Source organism: Aspergillus aculeatinus (assembly GCF_003184765.1).
Source record: "Aspergillus aculeatinus CBS 121060 unplaced genomic scaffold BO66scaffold_12, whole genome shotgun sequence".
NCBI lineage: Eukaryota > Fungi > Ascomycota > Eurotiomycetes > Eurotiales > Aspergillaceae > Aspergillus > Aspergillus aculeatinus.
The window spans coordinates 339,790-359,647 of record NW_020291481.1 but is presented as its reverse complement, the minus strand read 5'-3'; the positions used below and the strand labels follow the sequence as shown (position 1 = coordinate 359,647).

General features: G+C 50.8%; 7 protein-coding genes across 7 annotated transcripts; 3 read left to right on the top strand and 4 right to left on the bottom strand.

The window, feature by feature from the left end:
• Positions 1 to 357: 357 nt before the first annotated feature.
• On the bottom strand, positions 358 to 2,782 carry rpt3 (proteasome regulatory particle base subunit RPT3; the record flags this gene model as incomplete). Its single annotated transcript, XM_025648698.1, has 11 exons — positions 358 to 640; positions 679 to 690; positions 815 to 829; positions 887 to 1,550; positions 1,629 to 1,915; positions 1,968 to 2,066; positions 2,124 to 2,165; positions 2,220 to 2,386; positions 2,543 to 2,554; positions 2,677 to 2,713; positions 2,748 to 2,782. 11 exons carry the CDS (start codon positions 2,780 to 2,782, stop codon positions 358 to 360), a joined length of 1,653 nt encoding a protein of 550 aa, XP_025506187.1.
• A 1,950-nt stretch (positions 2,783 to 4,732) lies between these two features.
• On the top strand, positions 4,733 to 7,075 carry BO66DRAFT_345143 (Zn(II)2Cys6 transcription factor). The gene is made up of 6 exons (XM_025644539.1): positions 4,733 to 4,924; positions 4,996 to 5,379; positions 5,444 to 5,751; positions 5,819 to 5,949; positions 6,005 to 6,641; positions 6,695 to 7,075. The coding sequence occupies exons 1-6, from the start codon at positions 4,912 to 4,914 to the stop codon at positions 6,740 to 6,742; spliced, it is 1,521 nt and encodes a 506-aa protein (XP_025506186.1). The 5' UTR covers positions 4,733 to 4,911; the 3' UTR covers positions 6,743 to 7,075.
• Positions 7,076 to 7,108: 33 nt separating this feature from the next.
• On the bottom strand, positions 7,109 to 7,777 carry BO66DRAFT_436434 (sugar O-acetyltransferase; the record flags this gene model as incomplete). Its single annotated transcript, XM_025650926.1, has 2 exons — positions 7,109 to 7,544; positions 7,617 to 7,777. 2 exons carry the CDS (start codon positions 7,775 to 7,777, stop codon positions 7,109 to 7,111), a joined length of 597 nt encoding a protein of 198 aa, XP_025506185.1.
• Positions 7,778 to 9,771: 1,994 nt separating this feature from the next.
• On the top strand, positions 9,772 to 13,397 carry BO66DRAFT_33736 (putative ARID/BRIGHT domain protein (SWI1)). The gene has a single exon (XM_025644327.1). It carries the CDS (start codon positions 10,152 to 10,154, stop codon positions 13,080 to 13,082), a length of 2,931 nt encoding a protein of 976 aa, XP_025506184.1. The 5' UTR covers positions 9,772 to 10,151; the 3' UTR covers positions 13,083 to 13,397.
• A 948-nt stretch (positions 13,398 to 14,345) lies between these two features.
• Positions 14,346 to 15,140, bottom strand: BO66DRAFT_399678 (mitochondrial 54S ribosomal protein mL49; the record flags this gene model as incomplete). Its single annotated transcript, XM_025648697.1, has 3 exons — positions 14,346 to 14,396; positions 14,470 to 14,897; positions 14,981 to 15,140. The coding sequence occupies 3 exons, from the start codon at positions 15,138 to 15,140 to the stop codon at positions 14,346 to 14,348; spliced, it is 639 nt and encodes a 212-aa protein (XP_025506183.1).
• A 501-nt stretch (positions 15,141 to 15,641) lies between these two features.
• Positions 15,642 to 17,040, top strand: BO66DRAFT_317770 (eukaryotic translation initiation factor 3 subunit E; the record flags this gene model as incomplete). Its single annotated transcript, XM_025643576.1, has 2 exons — positions 15,642 to 16,786; positions 16,842 to 17,040. The coding sequence occupies 2 exons, from the start codon at positions 15,642 to 15,644 to the stop codon at positions 17,038 to 17,040; spliced, it is 1,344 nt and encodes a 447-aa protein (XP_025506182.1).
• Positions 17,041 to 17,787: 747 nt separating this feature from the next.
• Positions 17,788 to 18,478, bottom strand: BO66DRAFT_427224 (uncharacterized protein; the record flags this gene model as incomplete). Its single annotated transcript, XM_025650335.1, has 3 exons — positions 18,343 to 18,478; positions 18,160 to 18,216; positions 17,788 to 18,066 (listed from the first exon to the last, which is right to left on the bottom strand). Exons 1-3 carry the CDS (start codon positions 18,463 to 18,465, stop codon positions 17,788 to 17,790), a joined length of 459 nt encoding a protein of 152 aa, XP_025506181.1. The 5' UTR covers positions 18,466 to 18,478.
• Between the last annotated feature and the right edge of the window lie 1,380 nt (positions 18,479 to 19,858).

Below are 19,858 nucleotides of genomic sequence, written 5' to 3'. Positions count from 1 at the left end.
GGGGGGGGGGGGGGAGGGGGGGGGGCGCGGGGGGGGGGGGGGGGGGGGGGGGGGGGGGGGAATGGGAGGAAGGGCGATGATGCGAGTGACTGGTTGGTTGCGGAGCGACCTCACGCCGCCTCAGGCTGTCCTGCTGCGGGCCAGCCAATGGTTGGCTGCCCCGGCTGCGTCATTGGCAAGGGGATCTTCAATCACGGGGTTTATCTCTCATGAATTAAGGTAATTAGCGCCAGCAGAGCTGCGGTGCCTGAATTCAAGTTCGATTGTTTTATCTTCAGGAATTCCATCAATACTTCTGACTAAATATCTGGGTTCAAGATACGCAGTCAACTTTATAGGTACCCATTGATCTCATTGTCAAACCACCATTACTAGCGACAGTGGTTGGGGGAGGAGGACGATTGTTCTTCCCCAACGCCGTTTACCGCTTCTTATCAGCCTATCTGGCGCTAGAGTGATGATGTAAGACCGCCTTGGCCTGCTGCCTGTTGTACCCGTATCCGAGTATCGTAAGTCCGCGCCCGGGACCTTGCCTGTCCGGGTGAGCAGCTGACAGGTACGCTGCCGTGGAGCTCCGGTAGCTCCCCTTCTAAGTGCTGTGCTCTGCTGTACACTGATAATCATATGCTGTGTCGAATCGCTGTAATAATAATGTTCATATATGCTCAAACAACCTACGTCAACAAATCCCTAGATACGTCAATCATTGTCTTGATGTGTTATGCCTAACAGTATTACAGCTAAGACCCAGCCTAATTGTTGTTGCAAACACATGGCCAACTCAAACCCAGCGCTTCTTGTATACCTGATTTACCGGTAGAATTCGAGTCTAGCGTTGGTTAGTCATTAGCCAAACAGAAATACAGCAAGGAAAAAAAAAACGCACCTATCGGATTCCTGTCCAGTCTTCACTTGAGCAGCATAGGCATCCTCCAAATCGGACTGGATGATGTTGTAGCGATTCTTACGAACGGCGCGGAGACCCGCCTCTTGCATGATAGCCGCGATAACCGCACCCGAAAGCGGCTCGTTGCGCACAATCAGCGAGTCAAGGTCGACCTCAGGGGAGAGGGACATCTTGGACGCTATTGTGGTGAAGATCAACCGGCGCTCACGTCGGTCGCGCAAGGACGGAAACTCAATCTTACGGTCCAGACGACCCGGACGCAACAAGGCAGGATCCAGAGTGTCCGCTCGGTTGGTAGCCATGATGACCTTAACGTTGCTCGTTTGCTCGAAGCCGTCCATCTGGTTCAGGAGTTCCAGAAGGATACGCTGAACTTCACGGTCGGCACCCGTCTGGGCGTCGAAACGCTTGGTGGCGATGGCATCGATTTCATCGATGAAGATGATAGCTGGGGAGTTCTCCCGGGCCATTCTGAAAACGTCACGGACCATGCGAGGTCCTTCACCGAGGTACTTCTGCACGAATTCGGAACCGTTCACACGGATAAAGCTGGCGGTTGTGCTGTTCGCCACTGCCTTGACAAGCATGGTCTTACCGGTACCAGGAGGGCCGTACAGAAGGACACCACGAGGGGGATCAATACCTGGTTCCGTCAGAGAGATATTCCCAAGACTGTGGCTGCACCAGAAGAATGGGGTCTAATCAAAAGGGGAGGACGAACCGATCTGCTTGTAAAGGTCAAAGTGCGTCAGAGGCAGTTCGACGGCCTCCCTGATCTCCTGCTTCTGCATATCGAGACCACCAACATCCGCATATGTAACATCTGGCTTCTCATTCTCGCCCAGCATAGCAATCGAGGAGTCTGCCTCCGGGGGGAGGATATCAACAAGGGCGTTGGAGTGACGGTGGAGGGCGACCGAGGATGAAGGCTTGAGCTTCTCGCGGTCGAGGGTAGACAGGATGCGGACGACATAATTCGAGCCGGTCGATGACTGCACAATACCGGTGCTGTTTGAATAAGAGTCAGTGCTGTTATTCTTAGATTGCTGGCGCATCATACTTCTGGTCGATTGCTTCCATAAATTGGCCGATGACCAAGGGAACACTCTGTATCCGCTTAATCTCCTCCTGTGCACGAACAAGCTCTCGCTTCAGGCTCCTGTAAGGTTATTCATCGTTAGTTATGTATCCGGTATACGATAAAAGGATGCTTTACCTTTGTTCATCCTTGATGTATTCCTCCTGGAGCTGAATGTACCTGGGCAAGGGTCAATACGTGCTGAGGCGACATCGACGCGGTCGCGGAACGTACTCCAAGTGTCTCTGTAAGCGCTTCAAGGTTGCATACTCATCGCCACCGTCGTTTCCGGTGCCCTCCAGCGAGTCTATGTTGGGGATGGTGTCCAATGGAGCTGCCTTGGTGTGAGGCGTGACGTTGTTCGCCGGAGTCTCCACGGCGACGTCTCCCATGGCGAATGTCTAAAACGGAACCAGAAAGTTGAAGTCTGAAAATGAAGGTGCCGTGTCTCTTGGGACGATATGGTCACAACGAAGCAAAAGTCGTTAGATGCGGGCTGTAGGATAACTTGATTGTTTAGAGAAGCTATTGCGTCGATGACAGTTAGCCGGGCTCACGAAGCTCAGATCCTGGTCATGTGATCAGTCAGCTAGAAGCATCTGGTGGCAACCTCAGGCAGACCTTTCGCGGTCAGCCCGGTTCAGCAACCATCTACAAGTGCCAAGCACAATACTCTCTGTGGGTACCGTACAGTCTTTTGTCTTGAATCAACACCCAAATTGGAATATCTGATTGTTCAAAGCAAAAGCACAAATTACTCACACCCTAAAGTCCATAGCTAATACCGGATCTGTCATGTTTTGAGTCCGCTGAATGGTACGGTCGTTGCGTATCAGAATATATACAACTCACTCTGTCCTTACCAATCGATGCTGTCCATCTTTTTATGGCCGGAGAATTTGATCGTCCAAAAGAACAAGCGTCCAGGTCTCGTCGGCTTGGCTAACATCAGCCATGTAGTCACGAGTTACCTATTTTTACATCTTCCGGAGATCTTTCCAAGGCAGCAGAAATCGTCATCGGTCCACTAGCATCGAGGATCCCGCATACTGAGACATAGTAGCAAAAGTCACTATATACTAAGCTCTTATGCTTCTACCATATGTTATCGTCACAGCATCTGGCTAACCTCATTATTCAAAATAGACGCGAGCATACAGACTTGGGCCATCGGGAAAGACTCAGCCTATCTAGCAAGGAATATGTTCTGTAAACAGCAACATCAAACACAGAATCCTATATCCTACCACAGAGATACGAAGGTATCCACGTACCCTCAGGCCTTCGGCAAGTCCCAGGGCTCTCCTGAATCACTTCACTCATCGAGAGCAGGGGCTATTTATCAATCGTCTAGCATGCTTGCATCATGAATGATTTCAGTCCGTGCCCATTTCAGCCGCGTCGAACTCACATCGTGCCCGATACGAGATATACTCAGATCGACCAAGTCGCAGCAGAAAAAATATGGGCAATCATTGTATCATTCTTGCAGAAAACTGACAAGCGTTTCTGGAACTGTTTCTGAGTGTCAAATCTCGTATATTGTTGAAACCTCGAACCAATATATAACAGGCTGGCATGAACCTACCAAGTACATCAACCAACGATTCCTGTATAAGCTTGGGCTCGTGTATACACAGCCATAGGTACTCCGCGAAGCAATTTCAATGAACCTGCTGAACTCAAGGAAGAAGCTGCTGATCGAGGGACTTCAGCGGAACGAACCTGCCAGATACATCTAGACTACTGGCCCTGTTCGTTTAGTACAGGTGAAGCTAATCCAAATTCGAGCCAAGCACGGTGACCTTAATCTACCATGATCATGGTGTGGATGTCCGGTTGATCCACCGCAACTGTTCGAATAGTCATAAATGGTTACTTTGACTCTACGCCGTGTTGAGCACTTCTTACTACCTGCTTGACCGAACTTCCCATCAGTTCACTTTGGACAGTATTGGCAAGAACTTCCAAGCTGGGGCCAGCCCAGCTGTATGAATTGTATTTCTGGAATTGAGAGACCCTGACATGGCCCATGCATAGTACCGAGGGATCTTTGTTTAGCTTGGGTCTGCTGTAGTAAATTCAGATTGGTATGCTATAAAACCTCGCTCATTTATGAGTACCATCTTGACTTCAACTGAGCATCATGTCAGTTTATTAGTCTGTAAGTCAGACGACTACAGTAATACTCATCCCACCAATGTTTTAAGGTCTGCATATCAAGCAGATGTGATCAGCATGATTACATACTTAGCGAGACGTCCCACGGGGTGCATATGTCCGGTCCCTGCAATGCAAGCTCCATATGCATCGTGGCGATCGACCGAGTTTGATAATCCTGCTGGTGGCATCTTTGAATCACCCTTCTCACTAGCGTTTCTAGAACATTAATGTCATGGTTCCTTGTCGGCTTGCGGTTCGTATTCGACCAAGGCTGTTTCCGGATCCGGCCGCTGATCCCACGACAGAGCCACCTGAAAATTGCCACATCCTGAGGGGCTTATATGCGTGCGATCCTAGTTTCTATAGCAAGTCGAATAGCCCAAAGCTGCAGTGGACCAGACACCAAGTTGATGCAGATGCAAACTGCATGTACGGCTGGATAAGTGGAAATTGCGCAGTGCCTTATTCCGTGATTGAAAGTGGGTGCATGAGAGGTCCTTAGTCATCACTCCACAGCCCCACCAGTACCTTGATCGGGTAAATCACCCAGCCTACTTGGGCGATAACATCAGTCCCTTGTGAAACAAGAAGACGGGAACCCACATAAGGAACACCACCATCAACAGACTGTGTGATCATTCTTAGAACCTCGTATGTGGTTCTGTGGCTTATACGGGTAATGTCATCGCTTTAAACTCCCGGTGTCGCGTGGACAGCAGCGAAAGAACTGTCGTACGGTGAACGCCCATGAGAGGACGGCAGAATGCCACGAGCTGGTATGAGTGCAGGCACCCAGCTGCGATTTTCTCTTGAGGTATCTACCACTGTTGCTCACATACTGCTGCAGGTCCGGCATGCCTGACGTGCCGGGAAAAATGCCGCAAGTGCGATCGTGGTCGACCAAGCTGTGAACGCTGTATCTCCAAAGGTTTGGTATGCGGAGGATATCCAGAGCAGTTCAGATTTTGTGGTATCGCTAGTCGAGGAAAGTGGAAAGGGGCACGTATACCTGTCAGCAACAGAGCTTTGACCAGAGAACAGTCTTCCGCAACAGAAGGGCTATCGGACGGTGTCACAGGATCGACTTCGGTGGCTATGGCTGGAGACAGCTCGAGATCCCCCACTAAAGAATCATCTATCTCCGATGATTCCAACCAGCCGCTGGCAGAGCTTTCAGACGACGTTAGCACAGTCCTCGTATTACCTCTCACTGAGAGGCTATTGACGCATTGTAAGACCATCCCTACTGGGAGCCGATGTTTTCGGGAAATGGAAACATTAACAGTGTCTCTTAGACGATAAAGTCATCTGCCCTCATCAGATTGCCGAGGTTGGGGACGATGACAAAAACCCATATAGAGCATTTATCCTTCCTTTAGCACGGAAACAGATCGGCTTGTTATATGCCGTTCTAGGATTATCTGCCTCCCATCTTGGCAGGCTCATAGGGGACGAAGCAATGCACGAAGCTACCGCCGTGGAGTATCGACTGAAAGCAATACGCGCGTTGAGTGGGGAGATTCGAAAGAGTCAGCGGACGTCGCTGCGAGAAGAGGAACAGGACACAGTCCTCGCTATAATCCAACTTTTGCTACTCCACGATGTAAGCTCAACCAGTCGGAAGACCCAACATGGCTGTTGCTTCAAACACTGGGCTGATATACATGCAGATAAGCGAATCAGGGGTATCTTCTCATGGAATCCATATCACAGGAGCCATGTCCGTATATAAACAATTGATTGCCGACGGGTTGAATGGCCGTCGACAGCGAGCGGTCTTCTTTCTAGGGAATTTGGCTTGGTTTGTCACCCGTGCCGCGAGCGTCCGTGCCAATCCTACTGACGACTAACAATAGGCTTGACATCGTCCGAGCATTTGCTGGTGCCGAACGGATGTGCTTTTCCCAGGACGTTCGAGACCTGGTCGCCTATGCATGCGATGACATGTTCGAGCAGGTCAATGGAGTCCCGCGTGAAATCTTTCTAATCATCGGCGATGCATTGGAAAAGTCAAAAGAGCACATGCTGGGCTGGCTATCATGGGATGAGTATCAACTTGCCTTGCACCTGGCCAAGCAGAAGCTTTATTCGTGGGACCCTCACTGCAGGACTTATCCCACATCGGACCCCTTGTGGATGGCTATAGCAGAAGCCCACAAGTTTGCGTGTGTGTTGCGTATACTACGCTTGATGGATCCGCATAGACCAGCTCGCGACTCGGAGATACAGGAATGTGTAATAAAGATCCTCGACGCGACAGCGATGATCTCGTCCGATTGCTCAGTTATAGAGCTTGTCGTGTTACCTCTGTTCATGGCCGGAGCGGACTGTCTGTCACCTCATTCGCGGTATTATATTCTGGGACGACTGCGCGAAATTGAGAGAAGGTCTGAGTTTCGGAACCCAGTACCGAACGACTTGTTGAAAAAGGTCTGGGATGCGCGGGCGGCTCAAAGTCCCGATGATGATACGAACATATCATGGACGACCTTTGTAAGCTACCTATCCCTGGCCCCACTTCATTCCAAGCTCACCGACGCATATAGACACAGGCTCCCGGGCTGGTGCGGCCACATGACTATCTTATACTCTGATCGACTGGGTAAATCGTACTGCGTAGACAAGCTCGATCAATAGCAATATGGCACCCACAGGTTGTGTACTGTACAGATCTTGCTTGTGGAAGTGGTCATACTGGAACGTTCTTCAGACATCACTCACTGAAACAGTTAGAGCGTGCTGCAAATATGGTTTGATTGATGAGAAAATATCTAGCGCGATTGTGATCATCATAGAGAGATACCGATGTGGATATAGTCTGTCTCACTCCGCCCCAAGTTCTTTTGGCTGCTGGTCAGGATCCATACTTGTTTCTATCTTGCGTATGATTCGAGCAGGATTTCCTGCAACGAAATGAAACGGTGGTACACTCTAAACAAAGAGCCATCAGGAGTCAGTGGTTAGTCTTGTACCCGGAGTCGTGCGGATCCACGTGCCTTTGTTACAACAGCTCCAGCTCCCACGGTGCATCCACGCCCGATCGTGACCCCAGCGAGGATTATGACACTACCTCCGATCCATACATCATCTTCGATGTGCACTTCCTTGCCAGCTTCAGGGCCTTCAAGTCCATTCCTCACGGCGGGGTCCATGGGATGGATGGCGCCGTAGATAGAGACATTAGGACCAAAAAGCACCCTTTCGCCGACTGTAACGAGGCAGGTGTCAAGCACGAGAAGGTTAAAGTTGAGGAATGTGCCTTTTCCCACCTTGAAGTTCAATCCGTGATCGACAGAGATCGGAGGATCCACAAATGGATCCGTCTCGTTGAAAAGCTTCTCGTCTTCCTGGGCATCGGAGAGGGCTGGGGGGAGAGGACGAGTGTCACCAACAATACTTTATGGTAGCAGATCAGCTTGATGATTCGTAGGAATAAACATTGGAACGAATGAGCTTGGTGCTTCTCACTCTCTCCATAGTTCCACCCTACGACGTCGAGATACCTGACCTGCTTGATTGAACTTGTCGCATGCTGCTTTGCATCGCTGGCGGTTGGCTTGCAGGTCTGCGTCCCAGGCCCAGTAGAGCTCACCGTTGAGCATCTTCTGCCATTCTTTAGATGCCGCCATCTTGATAGGAAGTCAAGTAAGAAATTCAGATGAGAAATGATTCGAGGTGCCTAGTCGAAGCGGAATGCTCAGACAAGCGAAGGGAAATGCTCTTTATAAGTTTTTCATTTGGCATCCGTGAAGATGTTTGTGCTGATAGTTGACTCCCCACCAGATCATGTTTGTTGTCATCCTTCACGATGATCCCTCTTCCTAGCCTGTACCAGATGGGTGAAACAGCCAGCTTGTGCTGGTACGACCCGGCCAGTTGGGCTACCTTCCCGATATGGCAGGTCCTCGCTTGGCAGCGCTTGCGGACGCCGTCGATGTTTAAGTACTAAGTAATGTGAGTACAAAGGTGTAAGTAAGGTTAAATAGTAGTTACTATCGTAGATACTAAACTCCTTGAAGTCACAAAAACAGGCGAGGTAGTGGGTGGGAATTCATTGTTGGGGGTGTTGATCCTCCGCACAGGCCATGGAATGTCCCCTCGTTCAACAAGACCCAAAAGCCAAGCCCTGAAGGCGGGAAAGTTTATTGTCATGATCAATTTTTTATTCTTAGTTTGACTACGGAGTAGGTTGATGACATACAGTAGACGCGCATGGGATGCTGGATGAGTTTCATTCATTTTGTTGATACGTCAGAAAATCTATTAGGTCCGTAGTCCGTAGTCCGTAGTAGGTAACTTGGTTGACAATCCCAACAGGCCGGTCTGATGGTATCTCTGTCAGGTTTGGGAAGGCGTAACTTATTGTCAGCAATCAGGTATTGCAGATATTCACTCCGAAAAATTGATATGATCTTAGTTGCTGAGTACTTTGTTGTAGCTTAGACAACCCCAAGTAGAACAGATCCGGATGAGTATTTTGCCGTTCAAGACCGCCTTCTATTTTAGCCACCTCCTTTCACTGCATTGAACTGCTGCTTTTTTTCGCTGCTGCTGCTGCCGCTGTTCATTGCTTGGAGTAAGATCAACTGTCTGTCATACATCACGCTTCATACCGATTTCCCACTCTCTTCTCATTCGTTATCTCATCTATTCTTCCTCTTCTACCTCCGTTTCGTGTCCTGAGGTGTCGCTTCTGTGTTCCCTCTCCACGTCCTGGCTCCATTCTTGTCTTTCCTTCAAGTTCACAACTCCACCTTTCCAAAAGGAAACCCGAAAAGCCAGACCCTCTTCTCCCCCCTCCCCCATATCTCGTCCATCTCTTTCAGCGCCAAATTGCGAAGGGAAAAAAATAAAAATTACCCTGAAATTCTAAAATAAGATCCAAGATAAATTACCAAATTCCCAAGGTACGGTGAGTGTACCTACACGACTAGGTACATTGAACAAGGTACGCCCTGCCCGCCCATTATGTGGTGCCAGCCATTGGAATCGCTCCCACACACACACACACACCCACCCACACACACACCCACACGCTTCACACACACTCTCTTCCACTCCCCTCCCTCCTCCAAAACTGTGGCCACGCACTAAAGAAGGACGGGCCACCCTTTCGCCATTCCTCGGAAACTACCTTGAACCACGCACGTTGTAACGCCCTCCCTCTTTCTGTCTATGGTTCTCCGTCTCCAGGCTGTCATGTCATAGAATTAGACGGAAGTGCAGCGCTATCTTATTGTCTACTGTATCCATCTCTTGTTTGATCTGTCCCGAAGCTTTTACCCACCTGGTCCAGACCCTCCGACCTTGGTTTCTCTCTTACTTTCCTCGTGCCAAGCTAGCTCTGAGCCCTCTGACTTGACTTTCTGCTTACTTACTGTCTTTTCCCGCCCTCAGCCACCAGTTGGTTGTTGCTGCCTTCCCGAGTCTTCTCGCCTCTGCCGGGTACGCGCTCCCAGAACTTTGAAACTCTCTCTCTCCCTCCCCGAACAGTACTACTGGGTCCCGTGACCTGCTTCCTCTCCCTCGCAATCTCTCGCCGGCCCTTTCCAACCACTGCTGTTCGGGACCCGGCCTCCATCGCTTGTGAGTCGGCATTTTTAGTTATCCAGCCTTGTCGGTATGTACATCCATCCTATCTGTCCCTTTCCATTTTCCTTCTTGATATTTTCAAACCTATTCGATCCCCTTTTCACTACCTTCCCCACCATCATTCTCCCCCATTGCCCCCTCATTGCACGCTGAGGTGTGGCTGTTGCTTTGCTCGTGTCGCAGAGCGAAGCGCGACTCTCTGCCAGCTCTTGCACCAAGCTTGACGCGTCTGCCCCCTCCTCATCATTTCATCGACACTCATCGTCTCTACTCCTTCCCATTGATGGAGGTCATGATGACTTTGAGATCCCCATTCCCCTCGTCGCGGCTTGATGATGGCTCCCCAATCCATGTGTCAATTTTTCTGATAGCTTGCTTCGCCTCGCAGATGGGTTGGTAAAACTACTCGACATGAATGCCTGGCCAGCCGACGCCTTGAACCTTCCGAACCATGACAATGGTGCTTTTCACCAGGCGACCATTGATCCTTCTCAGGCATTCCTCCAAGCCTCTCCCACTCCTGACCCGACCCAATACCAGCGCATGTTCAACGGCGTGCCTCGCAATGTCTCGCCTGGCTTCCACAACCCGAACCAGGTAATCCCGTCCAAGCGGCCACGGCCGGAGGATGGTTTGTCAATGTCGCCAAGGCAAGCTCCTGGCGGCATTGCTGCCTCCCGTTCGCAAACCCCTCACCAGGTGCCGTTCCCCGGCTATCAAGGTGCTTCGAACGGCGCGCCGCAATTTCCCTCGCATCCCACTCCGTATCAGCATCTCCAACAAGGAGCATCTCCGAATGTGACCCAGTCGCCTATCATGCAAGACTTCGATCAACATGGCATCCAAAGGATGGGAACTGCTTCCCCGAGCCCATTTACACCAGCAGGCCCTCAAGTAGGGACACACATGTCTCCGACCAGGGTGAATACACCCCAAAATAACACGTTCATGCCGGGGCAGCCGTTTCCACCGGGCATGGGTCCTCAATTTGCTCCCGCGTCTGCAATGACGACCGCCGGTGTGCAACCGCCAATGCAGGCTCATTTTGGTGGCATGCCACAAGGCTATCAACAAGCAATTGCCGCGCAGCAGCAACAACGTCTGCATGCCATGCAGATGCAACAACAAGGCCGTCCAATGGTAATGAATCCTGCCATGGCCGGGAGACCCATGGCAGCTGGGATGAACGCGATGGCGAACCCCCAGCAAATGGCAGCTATCAGGCAAATGCAGCAGACCATGGCGAAACCCATGAACCCAGAAGGATTCATGCGGTCCCTGCAGAAGTTCATGATGTCGCGCAATCTTGTTTTGGATCCTAACCCACATGTGTGTGGTCGTCCGATCAATCTTGTCCAACTTTACGCTACCGTCATGAAACTTGGAGGGTCGAAGAAGATTACAGCCACCAATATGTGGCAAGTTATCGCCACACAGCTCCAATTTCCCCCGATGCAGGTCCCGATGGCCGCGCAAGAAATTCGGGAACATTACCAGCGGAACCTTGCAGCGTACGAACAAGCCTTCCTCAGTAACCAACAAAAGCAATATGCGGAGCAAATGCAGCAGTCGTCGTTGTCTCGGCAGCCTAGCGATCCTTCGGGCATGCAACTACAGTCGCCAGCGGGAAAGCCAGTCCAAGGCTTCGAAACTCCACAGCAGATGGGGCACCCCTCCCCTAGTAGTGCTCCTGGTCCGAATAATGTACAACACAATGCTGCAAATGGCTTCGCAACTCCAACGCCGGTAAAAACACAGAGCAAACAACAGAACCAGCACCGCCTCAGTACATCGCGTCAATCCCAGCCGCCCCCAACGCCGCATGATCCTAGCACTCAAATCCCCGGGCAATCCCCTGCGCAGCGTGGCAAAGGCTCGATATCAGTTCCCGGTAAACCGGAGCCAGTAGATCAGCCTTCTAATATGCCTCTCAAACAGCCTATCGAAGATCCCTTCAAGCCAATGGTGCTTCCTGAAAGCAACTTCCATGGTCCCATAGTTGTGGATGAGATGTATCAGATTGGAGAAGACATCACGAGGCTAAAGCCGAATCTTCCTGCTTTTGCTGAGCTTGGGGTCATCGACATTCACGCCCTTACCATGAGCATCAAGTCTGGAATCCATGCCGAGATGCGCGTGGCATTGGACACCCTCGCGTCCGTTTCGTCAGAGCCTGCAATTCAAGTTTCATTGGATAATTGTGACGACCTGGTAGAGAGTCTGATAGAGTGCGCAGAAGATCAAGCAGAGTTCCTTGCAGAACATTCTCCTGAGGTTTCGGACTCGATGCTTCTATCCTCATATGAGGAAGTGACTCGTGGTTGTCAGTCCGAATGGACATCTTTGGCTGACGTGCCTGAGTTCGGAAGCCTTGATTACGAATTAGATCGAGCTGTTGATAGGCTCATTTGCATAACGACTATCCTGCGGAATTTTTCATTCTCAGATTCCAATTTTGCAATTTTGTCGACGCCTCCTGTTGTCCAATTCATGTCAACGATAATCCGGTACCTGGGTACTCGCAACATGCTGCTACGGACACACCAGAACACTTTAGATTTCATGAAGGACACTGTGACTTATTTGAGCAACGTTGCTCACACCATTCAGCTGCCCAGCAAGGAAGAAGCTCTGTGTCTCCTACATTTCCTTTTGTCGTTCGCCCCATTTCCGGGCCCAGTGATTGGTTCAGAAGGCATCATGTTTACATCATACAATCCGTCTGTACACAAGTACACTCCCGCGGCTGTTGACAGTCTGGCCAAGCTTCTGGCGCGTGATGAACCAAATCGGACATTCTTCCGAGCCATCTTCTCTGGCGAGGGCAATTCGAATCAACAAGAACTGCTCACTCGTGCATTTGGCCTCGCGATATGTCCGATCCCTGATCAACCCCGCAAACCGCTGGCCATTGCAGATCTCCGAAAGGTCTTCCTCATGCAAGGCTTGTTGGCGGCCGACATTCTTTCAGGGTATGCAGATGGCCCTACTGCCAAAACGTGGCTCGAATCAGTGGACGGGTTTGCCATTCACCTTCTTCGACTGTCATGTCTTCTGAGCACTGAGCGTGTTCCTCCTCCTCCCCCCACCAACACCCGACAGTCTCATGCTGCAAGAGGTCAGGCTGATGAAGCTGAAGCATACCGCTCAATCATTAACCGAGGCCTGGCCATCCTTCGCCGGCTCGCAGAAAAGTCGAAGCTAGCAGATACCAACTCGACGGTGCATTTTCCCTCGGGAATCGTTCCGCGCAAGGAGAGTTTGCTAGGCGCGTTGCTAATGCCCAATATCGATCCGGGTGTTGTTCGGCAATTGCTCACCTACGCTCGACTTGCGGAGTGACAGGTCAGACTTTGAGCCAGGTTTCAAGCTACTTGCCTCGTGGCGAGAATCGCGTGCCTGGCACCAGCTTCAGTTATGCCCCCTGTTGATGTCTGCTTCTATCATGTCTTCTATTCAACTTATTAGTAAACTATATCTGCATCAGCTTTGATCTTCCTCCTTGACCCCCTCCTCCTCATCTGTTAAATTTTTCCTCGTTTGGCGCCGGTGGGAAGATTTTTGAAAGGCGTGACTTGACAATGTGTGTGTATCTTGTGTGATTTACCGCTGTACAATGTTCAATACCCTCGGGCGTAAAAAAAATGAACACAATCACCACCATATATAGTGTTTGAAGTGGGTCGGCCCAGGATCGACTCGAAGCGTAGCTCCGGGGAAAGCTGCGATTCCGTTGAGCGCGTACCTTGATGATGGAAGCACCGCCAGCGTAGACGGTCTGTCCGCACGTACCGCTCCAAAATACCGATGGCTCCAATCATGCCATACCATTTACCCTATAGATTCGAATCAATACAAGTATAAGAGATACCCGAGTCTTTCATCGAAAAAAATTACTAAGTATGTCACAAGAGACTAATGTGGAAACACCAAAGCCGTTCAGATCATTGGACAGAGAATACAGTGGAGATCACAACGGAGACGGAAAACAGAGCACACACATCACGCCAGAAAATGACAGACAGAACAGCCAGAAGATAGCTCCGTAGTTCGCAACGGGAGAAAAGAGACGAAGAGGGAAATGCGAAAACGAAACACCTGGAGCAAGTACTATGAAGAGCGAGGAATAGTACACTGTGTAATCGGATAACGAAGAGAAAGAAGAAGAGGAGGAAGAAATGTAAAACGATGGGAGATGGTTCGACGACGATAAGAGTTAGGTGGTTATTTTAGTTGACCGAGAAGAAAGGGAAAATTCCAACCATCATTAGCGGACTATTCGCTTATAGCTCGCTCGCCCTTTTCCCCCTTTGTGATAAATATTCTGCTTTTGAGTGTCATCTCTCTCCCACTCGTATCTTTGTAGTGGATTCTCGGTTCATGGGGACGGTGTTTGATTTTCCCTGAATTTTTGGTGATCTGTTTCTTTTTGGATCCTTGACGCTCCGGGGGTCGATGGGAGTTGCTTGTGACGTGATAGCGTGCTATTAGTGCTGCTGTCGTTTTGGGCCAAGCTGTGGTGGACAAGGAGATATTGACATTCGTATTTTGAGGAATGAGCGAGAAGGATCCAGAAACCAATCTCAGGTCATTTGGTTGATAGGCTTAGAAGTTGCGCTCCGTCAGGAAACGCTCGATCTCCCGTTTCCGCCAGCCCTGGTAATGATAGTTGCGTCAGTCCGATTGCTAGGTCCATGCGTGAGAAATAATAACAGGTGCTGCGCCATACCTTGACGATGATGTGGCCGTTGAGACGGTTGATTGTCACCTCTGGGCTCTTGGGGGCGCCAGGGTCGCCCGACTCCAGACCCAAGTACTGTGCCAGATCCGATCTTAACGCATCAAGATCACCCTCCGTCTTCTGCAACTTGGTTTCGCGCTTGGTGCCGCCGGCTTTGGTGTCAACGTATACAGGAAGGAGGTTGGAGGCGGTGCGGCGAATGAAGTAGGGGAGGTTGGTGAGTTGCAGGTTAGCAGGCGGTTGCGGAGTCGTCGGCGCGCTCTCCTTGAGCGTCTGAGATTGGCGGCGGTTCAGTTGAGCGATGAAGGTGCGACATTGCTGTGCGGAGGTGGAACGGACATTGAGGCGCTGAGAGGAATGGCGGGCTGGATGCCATGGGATGGAATCAGTATACATGCAATGCCTTTCTGGTTTATCTGGTGTGCCGGGCAGAAGCAATAGCTATGCATGCTTACTGTCCCCGATGCATGGAACTAGACGGAAAGCGCTGCAAACTTACGGGCAGAAGTCAGACTAGCGGAGGAAGATAGTGTGGAGTAAGAGCTACGCGGTCCCAGGGAGACAATGGACTGTGAGGCTTTGTGAAGGGTGAAAGGAACAGCAGTTGACTGCTTGCGAACAGCCGTGCACACCGGCAGAGACTGGAGGAAGGATGCCATCGAAATATTGGAGGGTGGGAAGGGGAGGTAGATGGGTTTAGAGTATGAATAGATAAGATCAGACAATAGAATCCAACCTGAAGGAATTCGAAGATCAACCCAGCGGTAAATAAGAGAAGAAAGCGGGGAGGGGGATGAGGGACGAGAACATACGATCTCGAAGAAGATGAAGCAAAAGCGATGATTTTCTTGCTTCGGCGCGGAGACCTTTGACTAGGCCCAGAAGAGACTAGCGCGTCAACCAGCCCTCCCGCCCACATTTTCGCCAGCGCAAAAGATGGACGCCGCACACTGACTCTTGACTGACTGTCTGCCTCAGTCTGTCTTTCTTGCCCAGCCAGAAGCCTCATTCGAGATCTTCTCGTTGTTGCTCCTTTATCTCCTCCTCCTCCACCCTTCTCCTCCTTTTTTTTTCTACCGCCCCCCTCCCCTCCCCCCTCCCCTCCCCTCCCTCCTCCCCCCCACTACACTCTCCAGCAGCTGCTGTTTCTCTATAACAATATGGCAGCCAACGTCCCTCCCTCCGCTGAGACCCTTCTCAGTGGTGCCGCCGCCCACCCTCCCAAGACCGCTGAAGAAATCGCCAACCAATATGACCTCCTCCCCAAGTTGATCCCCTACCTCGATCGTCACTTGGTCTTCCCTCTTCTCGAATTCAGCTCCGGCGGCCAGGATGACGACCGGGAAACCATCCGTGCCAAGTATGAATTGCTCAAGCACACCAACATGACCGACTACGTCGCCAACCTCTGGAAGGAAATCAACAACTCCGACTCCATCCCCGAAGAGTTCATCAAGAAGCGTGAGGAGGTTCTCGCCAAGTTGCAACACTACCAGGACCAGAGCGCCAAGATCACCGAGCTCCTGCAGGATGAGAGCGTCGTGGGCAACCTGCGCAGCGACAAGGTCGCCAACTTGAAGTTCCTCGAGGAGCAGCACGGTGTCACGATCGAGATGGTCAACAGCCTCTACGACTATGGTCGTTTCCAGTACAGCTGCGGTAGCTACGGCAATGCTGCTGAGCTCCTCTACCAGTTCCGTGTCCTGTCCACCGACAACGACAAGGTTGCCTCCGCCACCTGGGGTAAGCTCGCCTCGGAGATTCTGACCACCAGCTGGGAGGGTGCGATGGAGGAGGTTCTGAAGGTCAAGGATTCTATTGAGACCCGTCTCTTCAACAACCCCCTGGGACAACTGCAGAACCGCTCTTGGTTGATCACCTGGTCCCTGTTCCCCTTCTTCAACTACGACCCCGCTCGCGATGTCTTGACCGACCTCTTCTTCTCCCCCGCCTACATCAACACCATCCAGACCAGCTGCCCCTGGATCCTGCGGTACCTCGCTGCCGCCGTTATCACCAACCGCAACCGCGCCCACAAGAGCACCAGCGTCTACCAGAAGCAATTGAAGGATCTGATCCGGGTCGTTCGCCAGGAGGGCTACGAATACTCCGACCCCATCACCGACTTCGTCAAGGCGCTGTATGTTGATTTCGACTTCGAGGAGGCCCAGAAGAAGCTGGGCGAGGCCGAGGATGTGTTGCGGAGCGACTTCTTCCTCGTCTCTGCTGCCGATGCTTTCGTTGAGGCCGCCCGTCACCTCATCTCCGAGAGCTACTGCAAGATCCACCAGCGCATTGATATCAAGTACGTGCTACGAGAGAGCGGATATAAGAAATGATGTGACTAACCCGGACTGTAGGGACCTGTCCACCCGTTTGGGTCTGAACCAGGACGATGGTGAGAAGTGGATCGTCAACCTGATCCGCGACACCAGAGTCGATGCCAAGATCGACTACAAGGAGGGCACTGTTATCATGAACCACCCCCCTCAGTCGGTTTACCAGCAGGTTATTGAGAAGACCAAGGGTGCCTTCTTCCGGACACAAGTCCTGAGGTAAGTTCGATCCGAGGGAACCCTTTGAAGTATATAGTCTAATGGATCCTACAGCGCGGCCGTTGCGAAATAAATGACAACCCTTCTTTGAAGTTTTCTCTGAAACAAGAATTTCGTCCTTTTACCCTTCTCTTAATGGTTCTTCCATGTTAGTAGTATTTCCCGCCGAAGTGCGGCGGGCTTCCTGAAATGATGGGACCAAGCAGAGTGGCATCAGGCTGGCGTTCAGGTGGTCCACTTTTCATGTCTTTCTTCTTTTTTACCTCTTTTTGCTTATGTCTCTCTTCCCCATGAACCTGTCTATTTCCCCCCTATGTATCTCTTTGTCGACATGCTTTCAGGTGAGCCTTTTTTTGGTGTGACGATCCACGCCCGACCTGGAAGAAAAGCAAAAAAAACTAAAAGAAGTACTGTCGAAGTTTCCACCGGGACAACTTTTTATCTTCTGTAAAGGATTGGCAATTCGGGGATCAAGGAAGCGACAGATGGGACGCAGCAGCTGACTGGTACACTGTACCAATCGCTCCTCAGCTTCTGTCTCGCTTATGATAGAATCTCCTGATGCCGGGGGAACATTGAACCCACTATTGCCTCATGCCGTGTGATTGGTTGGTCTATGCAGTTACGAATGATCTATAGAGATGATGGAATTGAATGTTGAATCTAGATCTATCTTTTTTGGTTGTTCATTCTAATACAGTCAGAGCTCTACCCACAAACCAACATCCACCCTTAAACTTCAGGATATCTACTACCTCACCCGCCTCCGACTCGACCCCAGCCCCCTCACGCGCCGTCGCCCACCCGTCTCACCATGACCATTAGTATAACCGGCACCCCTGATCCACACAATCTCATTGATATACGGCTCCTCTCCTTCTCTCCCCCCCGAACATCGAGCTGTCGGACTTGCCCCGCTACTGCTGCAGCTGCTATAGCCATAGCTCCCATTAATGCTATCACCAGCCATACGAAGCGACTCCTGCCGTTCGTATTCCCTGGACATAGCCGCGAGATCGTCGATCTGGTCCTATATTGTTTCCGAAGGGAGTAGAGTTAGGACGGTGTTCCTCGAAAGTCTTAGTGCAGGATAGTTACTGTTTCCAGTCAGGAGAAGACGTACCCGCGTCAAGGGTACGCCGGTGATGAGATAGCCGTCTCGGCCCTGCGGCGAGGGAATCTGTGGTTAGTAACTGTCGTTGATCATTGGGAATTGGAGGGGATATTCGGTGGGACATGCTAAATATGTATGTATGTATGTAGCATATATCATTGGGAGAAGCTGAAATCTTGCTGGGTGGCACACCTGATGGGAATACGGCCGCGCACTCGCCGCTGGGCCCAGGAAGTACTGGATCTGGCTGAGGACGATGGAGCGCGAGAGCCCGTAGCCGGGGAGCCAGTAATGCTGGGTCTCTGGGGGTGGCATTGTCGGTCTTTTGTGTCTCTGTGGGCTGTTGTATACTGGATGTGTTGTTGGTGGGAGGTATATATGGGGTTTTTGTATGTATAGTAGTCGTGAAGGACGAATCAATTTCAGAAAGTATTGTATGTTCGCAACCCAACAATGAGGAGAGCACACGCTTCCGTTGTGTATTTATAGGCAGGTCCCAAATCCTCGATCATGCAAGGGAAATATTTGCTCGTTGCTTAGCTGGTTTGTCGCTAGCCCTGTCATGCGTTCTGGGCTTGTCTGCGTGAATGCTTCGCTTTGCTGCACCCCTGCGTATGTACTTTAGCTGTGGAGCTGTGGTTTCTACTACTGATAGGGTTCATGATTCAACTGATGTAGCAATCGTTTCTCGAGTGTGAGAACTGCCATGTGTGCATATATCTATTCTTAAGGCCACAAACCCGATATACATATATGGACTATATCAACAAAGAGGAGAGAAAGAGAGAGAGAGAGAGAGAGAGGAAAAAGACAGCCCTACTATCACTGCTAGAATGCAGTCCCGTAGCGAACAGAAAAAGCAAGCCCGCCTCACTCCTTCCCATCCAACCACCACCATCCTCTTCTACACCGTTTCTTCTGAACAGCCCCAAAAGTGAGGCTGTGTCCGTCAAGGAAAACAAATGAACCAGGCGAACTCGACCCCCCACAAATCATAAGCTTATGCGTGGTGGGAATTGTTTCAATTTATCCAAGTGGGATATTGCTTGTTTGACTTTGATGTTGCTGCAGCGCCAAAAATCATGCATGCAGTTCTGATGTGGTGGCTACAGGACAGTTATGCATGTACAGTACTGGGAACATGTGCTTTGGGATCTGGTGCAGTGGCTCCAGGAACTTGAAGTTCGCTTCAGGTGGATTGTGGCATGGTGTAGGGTTTGATTGGCAAGGGGATTTCTGAGGGATTGGGCCAGGCGCTTTTGATCCCCGTGGGTGTACGATAGAGGTCTAGATAGTGATTGCATCTTCTGACGATGGCGTTCAGTGGACACAGATGAGGGGCAGTTGCTTTCCCTTTTACACTGGCGTCACCTGATATTGTTCTCAAACTATCTTACTCGGGGTTTCTTGTAAGAAGTCGCTGTATGAACTAGGTATCTTAGCCTCTTACACTTGTCAAGTTATCCTCCTCGTCATGATGCTGGTCGAAGCAGCACGGCAACGCCTAGGATCTGGATTACTCCATCTCGTTCATGCGGTGAGTCAAGCACGCGGGTTCTGGCAATCGAACGGCTGACCGCTTCATGGCTTCTTCAGATCCCAGCCATCCAGTGATCGAGCCAGCCATGCGGGGTCCCATTGCTCCTAAATGCAGGAATCTTGCAAGATGAATCAAGTTCAGTTGTAGGTAGAATGTCAGCAAAGAAGC